Genomic DNA, 9,338 nt, shown 5'->3' on the forward strand with positions numbered 1-9,338 from the left:
CAGGTTTGATCTGGTCAAGGGCACATGCCCAGGTTGTGGCCTTGGTCCCTTGTGTGGGGCATGCAGGAGGCAGCCGATTGGTGATTCTTTTTCATCATTGATGTTTCTATCTCTCTCTCCCTCTCCCTTTCTCTCTGAAATCAATCCTATATAATAAAAGCCTGATATGCCAAGTGTACAGTGGTCTGTTTAACCAATCAAAGCATAATATGCTAATGATATGCTAAGGCCCCTCAACTACTTGTTGTGACATGTACTGACCACCAGGGACAGATGCTCCGACTGGTAGTTAGCTTGCTGCTGGGGTCCGACTGAGCAAGATGGGCTGAACATGCCCTGGAGCCCACCTGTGGTACCTCCCCAGCTGGCCAACCTCCCGAGTCCCTCCCCAAGCCAGCAGGTGGACATCCCCAAGGGATCCCAGACTGGGAGAGGGCGCAAGCCGGGCTGAGGCACCCCCTGACCTCGCTCACGAATGTCGTGCCCCGGGCCTCTAGTAAAAAAAAATATCCTATATAATAAAAGGCTAATATGTAAATCGACCTAACGGTGGAATGACCAGTCGCTATGACACACACTGACCACCAGGGGGCAGACCCTCAACGCCGGGCTGCCCCCTGGTGGTCAGTGTACTCCCACAGGCAGAGCACTGCTCAGCCAGAAGTCAGGCTCATGGCTGGTGAGTGCAGCAGTGGAGGTGGGAACCTCTCCCGCCTGCGTGGCAGTCGGACATCCCCCAAGGACTCCTGGACTGCTAGAGGGTGTGGGCTTAGGGACCCCCGCCCAAGTGCACGAATTTCGTGCATTGGGCCTCTAGTTTTTAATAAAGGAAGGAAGCACCGGCACATGCACAGCATGGATGAACCTTGAAAACATTATACAGAGTGAAAGCAGCCGGGCAAGAACCAAGCACGCATCGTATGACCCCGTTTATATGAAATCTCCAGAACAGGCACATCAGTAGAGTCGGAAAGGAGATTAGTGGCTGCCAGAGGCTGGGGGGAGAGTTGGAGGGTGGTTGCTAAGGGGGTGGGGTTTCTTTGGGGAGAGGGAAATGTTCTAAAATTAAGTGTGGTGATGGCTGCACAACTCTATGAACGTACCAAAGTCACACTTTCGATGGTGAATTGTATGGTATGTGACTCTCACAGCACCTCGCCTGGGGTCATCCACACCTGAACAATGCCAGCTCTGGCTGTTGTTGTGTTTCCCAGGCTTGCAGGGTTATAAATAGCACAGGGATGAACGCAATAGAGCTGAACATGCGTGTACACACCCATACACACACACACACGCACACACACGCACACACACACACACACACACCTAATAAATTCCCAGTGGCCGTGAGTGGCTGCCGAGCCCTCGAATGTGGCTGCTCCAGAGGGACTTGTTATGAAAGAGGCAGCTCATGCCCTGGCCGGTTTGGCTCAGTGGATAGAGCATCAGCCTGCGGACTGAAAGGTCCTGGGTTCGATTCCGGTCAGGGGCACATGCCCAGGTTGCGGGCTCCATCCCCAGTGGGCGGCATCCAGGAGGCAGCTGATCGATGATTCTTTCTCATCATTGATGTTTCTCTCTCTCTCTTTCTCCCTTCCTCTCTGAAATCAATAAAAAATATTTTATTTTTTTTAAAAAAGAGGATGCTTATTATGCCCTGGCAGGATAGCTCAGTTGGTTAGAGCATCGTGTCCGGATACGCCAAGGTTTCAGGCCCCGTCTGGGCACATACAGGAACCAATGAATGCATCAATGGTGGAACAATAAATCTACGCTTCCCTCTCTCCCCTTCTCTCTCTCTCTCTCTCTCTCTCTCTCTCTCTCTCTAAAATCAATAAATAAAAAATTCAAAAGAAAATGTTCACTATCTCATTAGTAATTGTTTTATATTGATGAAAAGCACAAATACTATTTTGTCTGTCTGGGGATAAATGAAATCTATTCTTAAAATTTATCTCACCTGTGTCTGTGTATTGACCGAAGGCGGCCAGAGCCGATGTAACATCCTGCCTGTGGCTTGTGCTTGGGGCTGTGTTCTATTTCTGTTGGGCGTGGCTCTACAGAGAAGGTAACATCCATTTGGGGATCAGGAGAAGAGAGCAGCAGGGAAACAGGAGCTGCAGGGGGGTTGGTAGGAGAGTGAGAAAGCCTTTGGTTTGCCTGTCGGCCCAGTTGCCATGGTAACCTTGCAATAAACTCTTCTGACATTAAAAAAAAAAAAAAGCTCGAAGTGTTTGGGTTATCTATCTAACAAACGCTTATATAATGGTAAGATCCCAATAAATCATCCCATGACCCCCTTCGATGGAGCACAGCTGTGGGCCACCCTCTCTTCCAAGTGCCTTCATACATCACCCCCACCCCTTACTCCCCGTAAGAACCCTATGAGGTAGGGTTAGCGGTTACGGCCATTTCACAGAGGACACTGAGACGCTCTGGAACCTTCCAGAGTTGCAGCCGGAGATGCAGGAGAGAGAGAAACCCCACAGCTGGAGGACAGCGCCCGCCTGAGGTGGTGGTGATGGAGGCAAAGGCTGGGGAAGCAGAGGTGCTTAAAGCGGCTATGATATTCCCCTGCCCCAGTCGCGGACCCGGTGAGGGAAATGCTTTCTTGCAGAATTCATGGCTGACCTCGCTGGTGACCACACCCCTATCCAAACCACATACAGAACCAGGACGGGTTGCACGCGCATAGAGTACAGGAACACAGGCAAGAGTGAGCCTGCTCTCGTAGAATGAGGCCTGCCCCCCATCACGAGGCCTGTGCACCCGAATGGTGCCTGCACCCCACAGATGTGGCCAGTGTGCCCTACTGAAGCCCGTTTCCACAGGGTGACACCCGTCAACTCTGCACCCGAGCGTGAGTCCGGGCCCCATGGCCAGAGCCCCTTGGTCTAGGTCTCCACATCCTCCCCCTGTGGACCTGGCCTGTTGGGGGCTCATCCCCGAAGGTGGTGCTGCCAGCGCCCCCATCCTCCTGTCCTCCTTTGGTCCGGCCCTTTAAGAGCCGGTCCCCAGAACCCAGCTCGGGCCAGCCGCGTTGCCATGGAGACCAGGCCCAGCTCACCGAGGGGCGAGCCCGTGTGCGCAGGCGCAGGACAGAGCCGCCGCGACGCAGCGGAACTGCTGAGCCCGGAGCGGAGGGTGCGCGTCCAGACGCGGCGGGAGCCGGGCCCCGGCGGCTGCCCTCCCCGCGCCGCTCCCGGGCCACAGCGCCACCCGCCCTGCGCCTCGCCCGGCGCCGCGTCTCCCAGGCCGGGGACGAAGGGCGGAGCGGAGGGGCCGGCGGCAGCCCCGGCCGGAGACGTAAGCCCCCTGCAGGTGGCCCGCCAGCCTGGGGAGGGGACCTCGGGCCCGGCCGCTGCGTCAGCCGGCCGGTGGCTGCGGGATCCCCGAGCCCGAGCCCTCGGCCCCGCCACGTTCACGAACCTGCACCCCGAGCCCCGCGGCGCTTTCCGGGAGGGATTTGCACCGGCGGTCGGCGCCCGCGGGCGGCACCATGGCCCGGAGCCTTTTGCAGGACTGGTGCAGGGGGCTGGACGTGGACGTGCACCGGGCCCTGCTGGTCACCGGCATCCCCGAGGGCCTGGAGCCGGCGGCCATCGAGGCCGTCCTGCAGCCCGCCTTCCGGCCCCTGGGCACGTTCAGGCTGCGGAGCACGAGGGCCGTGCGGGGCGGGAAGGCCCGGGCCGCCCTGGTGGAGTTCCTGGAGGACATGGATCCCGCCGCCATCCCCAGCGAGATCCGCGGCGGGGACGGCGCCTGGAGGGTCCTGTGCAGGGACCGCGCGGAGGACACCGGCGTCCTGCGGCAGATGAAGCGCTGGCTGCGGGATGAACGGGCCCCCGGGGCCACGCCCACCGCTCCCGCGGCGGAGGCTGAGGCCCGGGAGGCTGGCCCCGCTCCTCCGGGCGCAGCCAGCAGGGCGAGGAAGGGCCGGCGGAGTCGCCGAAGCAGAGCCAGAGGCCGCAGGCTGGCCCAGAGGGGCAAGAAGCGAGGCCGAGGCGGGCGGCCCTTCCCCGGCGCCAGGCGCGGGTCCGAGGACTCCTCCTCTGACAGCCTGGGCCTCGTGGTGGAGGAGCTGGACGAGGAGGCCCTGGGCGGGCTGGACGCCCAGAGAGCGCTGTACACCACGCTGCAGGTGGCCGCCAGGGAGCTGGTGCGGAAGTGGGCCGTGCAGGGGGACCCCGAGGGCGCAGGCGGCCCCCGCGAGTTCCTGGCCCTGGTGACCGTGACGGACAAGGCCAAGAAGGAGGAGCTGGAGAAGGAAACCCCAGGGGCCGAGTCCATCAGCCTGAACATCGAAGACCTGAGCGGGGTCCCCGACCTGGTGGCCCTCCTGGCCGTGAGAGACACGTGGGAAGAGGAGCCCGTGGGCAGCGACGCTTGGGAAAGCGAGTCGCAGGCCAGCGGGGACCACGGGCAGGAGGGGGGCCACCCTGAGTTCGTGGCCATCGTGGCCTACACAGATCCCGTGGACCCCTCTGCCCGGGAGGAGATGCTGAAGATCGCCTCCGTGATCGAGTCGCTGGGCTGGAGCGACAGGAAGGAGCAGAGCGACGCGCTCCCCGAGGTCCTGTCCGTCATGTCCAAGGACGCGCGCGGGGCCCGCGTGCAGGTGCAGGAGGCCGGCCGCCAGGTGGACGCGCTGGTCCTGAGGAAGGCCAAGGACGACGGGAACCTCCTGGAATGCATCTCCACCCTGGCCGAGCCGGGGCCCCTCCCCCGGGGGAAGCCGGCCCCGCGCCGCCTCCTCGGGGGCTGGGGCGACGAGGAGGAAGGCGAGGTGGGCCTCCTGGAGCTGGTGGCACTGCTGGCTGCCCGGGACATGGCCGAGGGGATGAAGGAAGGGAAGGAAGGAGCCTGGGAGGGTGGGAAGTGCAGATACCACAAGGGCGGCCTCGGGGAGCTCCTGGCGCTCCTGGCGGCGCGTGAGGACGGGGACTCGGAGGAGGAGTCGGAGTCGGAGGGGACTTCGGAGGGCGGCTCCGAGGAGACGTCGGAGGACACGGAGAGCGAGGCGTCCGAGCCGGAGGACCGGGCTTCCAGGAAGCCCCGGGCCAAGCGAGCCCGCACGGCCTCCAAGGTCCTGGGTCCGGCCGGCGCCCCCTCGGGATCCCGCAAAACCCGACGGGGTGGCCGAGGCCGCGGCGATCGGGGCAACACTCCCGAGAAGAAAGCCAAGGAGGAGGCGGCGGGCGACAAGAAGAAGAAGACGGGACGTGCGGGCGCCCGCGCCAAGGCCGGCGAGGCCAGGGGGCAGCCTCCCACCGGCTCCAAGCCGGCCCGCGGGAGGAAGGCTCGCCGGGGCGGGAGGCTGGCCCCCAAGTGCCGCTAGTGGCGCCCAGAGACCGCGAGGCGCGGCGGGCCAGGAGGCCTCTCCCTCCGCGTCTCCTCCGCCTCCGCCCTCCCGGGGGCAGAGCCCGGACTCCCGCTTAGCCGCGCGCCCTGCGCCCTGCGCCCTGCTGTGCGCCAGGCGCCTGCCTCCGGTCTCACCTTTACCTCCCAGTCCCTCCTTTGCAGGTGGCACGAGCGATCCTGATGGAAGAAGGAGAAAAAAACGGGCATCCCAGGCAGCAGCCCCAGGTGATGGGACCGTGTCTCCAAGGGCACCGGTCGGCGTGGCTTTGGGTGACCCCTGTTAGCTTGGGGGTGAGTGTGGCCCTGGACGCGGGCACCTGGGAAGGCCAGCGGTGCCAGTGAGTTCTTTCTGGCTCTTCGTGGTGCCCTGAAGGTTCCAGACACGTGCTTCTGGCACCCCCCCCCCCCCAATCTGATGGGGTCTGGGTCTGTGATGGAGGCTTGGCCACCAGTTCGCCAGTGATGTCAGGGTGAAGCTGAGCTCCCTGTCTGGAAGGGGAGGATTAGAGGCCTATGGTGGCTCCCCTGGAAGGGGACCAGGGGAGGAGTGGCCACCTGTTACCCCAAGCTGGGGAGGAGGAGGAGGAGGAGGAGGAGGGGGGGGGGAGGGGGAGGGGGAGGAGGGAGAATCAGGAGAGACACCAGCCCTGCCCACCTCTGGAGCGGCTGATGCAGATGAATCAGCAATAAGGCCAAGGCTGCCTGCTGGTGCCCACAGGCTGCACGCAGACTCACAGTGATTTCCAAAAGCCCTAATTATTTGCCAACCTCTTCAGTGACAGCAATTCCCATCCAGGTTACTGGCTTCTCTCTGCTGTGCCAGGCAGCGCTCTCCCCAGGCCTGTGGCCCCCCTCCTCCCCTCCGTATTCCCACCAGCTGCCCGTCCCCTCCCCTGGGCTGACCAGTCTCTCAGCACGTGGCTTTGCAGCCCCTGACCAAGGTGATAGGGGCGCTCAGGTGACCGTCTGAGTGAATTTAATGCCAGAGAAGAACCTGAGGGACACCCAGGGGCAGGGGCCTGTCCTGCCTGTGTGCGAGGTGACCAGTGTCCTGTCCTTAGAGGGGAGGACATGTCCCTCGACTTGACGCCCCCCAGCAGCCCGGCCTGCGCTGGCAGGTCCGCACCTGCTGCCCCAAGTGCTGTCGTGTCCTGTCCACGGTGTGACCTGTGCATCGGCCCCCCTGCCCATCTCGGTGTTTCCCTCAGCAGCGATCTCCACTGGCCACCCCTCCAAGCCCTCCTCCTGGGCTGTGTGTCTGTGACCCAGTTCCCGTGCCCAGGAGGTGCCCAGCCCATCATGCCAGCTGGGTCCTCCCCGCCCACCTGGAGGAAGGCATGGCGCCTGGGCGTGTCCTCACAGCCCGAATGGACTGTCCCAGCCCCACGCGGGACACAGACTCGGAGCAGCGTGCAGGTGGCCCCTTGGGCTGCGGGGACCTCCCTGGGACAGACAAGCTCACCTGGGATGGGGTCAGGGTGGGCACGGAGCGGGAGAGGCGGCCTGTCCTCCCTGGGGTCCCCTGGGCTCCGGGTCCTGGCCGGGCTGAGCGGCTTCCGGAGGTGCCTGGGCTGGGAGGCCCCGTGTCACTGACTCCTCCCTGTGGTTCAGGCCCCTCTCCTGTGTCCTGTCACCTGGGACCCCAGTAAAGTGAGCTGAGTGTGCTGGTTGGTCTCTGTGCTCTGGGCAGTGCGGGAGGGGAGCGTATGAGGTCGGGCAACAGAGGCCTCGCCTGTCATGGCTGCCGTCCAGCCAGAACACCCGGGGACCACCCTGTCACTGACTTACACCCAGTGTCCTTTCTCCCTCAGTGATGTGCCCCCAGCAGCCCCCTGCCCTGACCCACCCCCTTGAATTCTGCCAGGGCTCAGCTTCCACCTGCTCTGCCCCCTCCCCCAGCTCCTCCTGCCCTGTCTTGCCTTGCCAGGTCCCAGGCCTCCATCATCTTTAGGTCCCTGCCACCAGACCCCCTTGGCTGGCCCCACCCAACTACAGGTTCTGGGGCCCAGCCCTCACCCCTAATCCAGGCCCCGAGACCTCCTCCCTCCCCACAACTTGCTGTGTCCCTGCCCCATTCACTAGCTTTCAGGTCAGTCTCCACCCCAGTATACCTGACCGGACCCCGGCCTGTTCACACCCACACCCAGCCCAGCTCCCTGCCCTCCCCTCACTCACCCGGGGCCCACGCCACCCTCCTTGGTGCTCACCCTGGCGCTCAGCTGGGTCCTCTGTGCGCTCCGTACCCTGTAACCTCTGCCCAGCTCCCAGCTCCCGTGCTGATCTTCAAGGCTCTGTCCTGGACCCCAGACCAAAAGGCCTGCCCTCCTACCTGGGTCCCTGCCCCAGACCCGCACACAGCCACAGGGCTGCCAGCGGGTCTGGTTAGGACTGGTCTGATGTCTGATGGAGTCACTCCCCTTTCCAAACCCTTTAAAGCAGCGGTACTCAACCTGTGGGTCGCAACCCCTTTGGGGGTCGAATGACCCTTTCACAGGGGTCGCCTAAGACCATCGGAAAACACATATATAATGACATATTGTTTTTGCGATTAATCACTATGCTTTAATTATGTTCAGTTTGTAACAATGAAATTGGGGGTCACCACAACATGAGGAACGGTATTAAAGGGTCGCGGCATCAGGCAGGTTGAGAACCACTGCTCTAAAGGCTTCCTCCATACCCACGGGCCCCAGGAGTGCCCTTCCAGGGTATCTGCAGGTCACCTTCCGGGGGGCCTCCCTGACACCCTGTTAAAAAGCTCACCTTCCCGCCCATCCCCACCTTGTTTTCAGAGCTTTGATGGCCACCCAATACACTTGTTTCTTTCTAAGTAGCCACTGAATGTATTTGTCAAGGGGGTAGGAGAGGGAATTGACAGGCGTTTTGCAGGCAAAGTGCAGAAAGGGGGAGGGCGGGTGCCCAAAGGTTGGAAACGCAGCGAGCGCCGCTGGGCCCAGGGGATGCTGGGCGTGGAGGTTCAAGAGCAGAGCCCGTTGGCCCGAGGAGGGACCCAGGGGCCCTGGCTCACGGCGCTGCTGCTGCCCCGGCAGCCCAGCAGCCTCCAGACGGCGCCCCACTCCCTCCTCCAACTGCCACCCGTGCCCGCAGCGCAGCTGGCGGAGGATCAGGACTCGGCTGAGGCCGATCCACCCGCTGGGGGGTGGGGGTGGGGGGGATGAGGGGGTAGGAGTTGGGGCAGCGGAGTCGGGCCTTGCGTGTGGTCCGCCCTGTCCCCGCCGCGTCCCCAGCGCCAGCCCGGTGCCCACGCTCGGCGGCTGCGGTTCCCGTTGTCCAGTGACTAATGGACGAAGGAGCCGCGCGGGCTTGGCGAGCGCGACCCGGGCGCGCGGGCGAGGACGGTGCTGGGACGCTCCGCCGGCGGGAGGGGCCCGGGGCGCCGAGCAGCGTCTCGGGTCCACGGAGCAGCCGCGCCCCGGCCGGAGACCCCGCCGGGAAGGCGGCGCGAGGAGCCCGCCAGGCCCCTTGGCGGCGGGTTTGGCCCCGCGGGGCGCCCCGAGGTGCCGAGGCCCCGGAGGTGGACGGAGTCGGGGGAGTCGCCTCTGGTGGGAGACGTCGGGGTCCCCGGAGGAGACCGAGGGCGCCTGCGAGGCTGAAAGGACGTGGATCCCGGCCCGGCGCCGGGGCTGGGGCTGTGGGAAGCCGCACGAATGCAGACGCGGGGGGAGGAGAGAGGGGGGGGCGGCGGCGGGTGCTAATGCCGAGGGAGAAGCGCGGGGCCCGCATTAGACGCGGTGACTGCGGGGAAAAGCCGGCGGGCGGGGCGGAGGAGGCGGGGCAGGAGGGGGTGCAGGCACCGCCTGTTTAGGGCTGCGGGGAAGCCCCGCTGAGGCGGTGACGGGCGAGCCAAAGCCCGAAGGAGGGAGCGGCGAGGCAGCGGATCCCCGAGGGGAGCGCACGCAGGGGCAGGAGCAGCCGGTGCCAAAGCCCTGAGCCAGGGGGTGATGCTGGCGGGGGGT

The 9,338-nt window shown here is 63.9% G+C and overlaps 1 protein-coding gene across 1 annotated transcript; it reads left to right on the top strand.

Annotated features, from left to right (window-relative positions):
* Positions 1-3,124: 3,124 nt before the first annotated feature.
* Positions 3,125-8,191, top strand: PNMA8B (PNMA family member 8B). The gene has a single exon (XM_059666058.1). The coding sequence runs from the start codon at positions 3,500-3,502 to the stop codon at positions 5,336-5,338; it is 1,839 nt and encodes a 612-aa protein (XP_059522041.1). The 5' UTR covers positions 3,125-3,499; the 3' UTR covers positions 5,339-8,191.
* Positions 8,192-9,338: the final 1,147 nt, after the last annotated feature.

The sequence above is a fragment of the Myotis daubentonii genome, chromosome 15, assembly GCF_963259705.1.
Source record: "Myotis daubentonii chromosome 15, mMyoDau2.1, whole genome shotgun sequence".
NCBI lineage: Eukaryota > Metazoa > Chordata > Mammalia > Chiroptera > Vespertilionidae > Myotis > Myotis daubentonii.

Coding starts and splice junctions, on each gene's coding strand:
- PNMA8B (XM_059666058.1), top strand. CDS start 3,500: ATGGCCCGGAGCCTTTTGCAGGACTGGTGCAGGGGGCTGGACGTGGAC.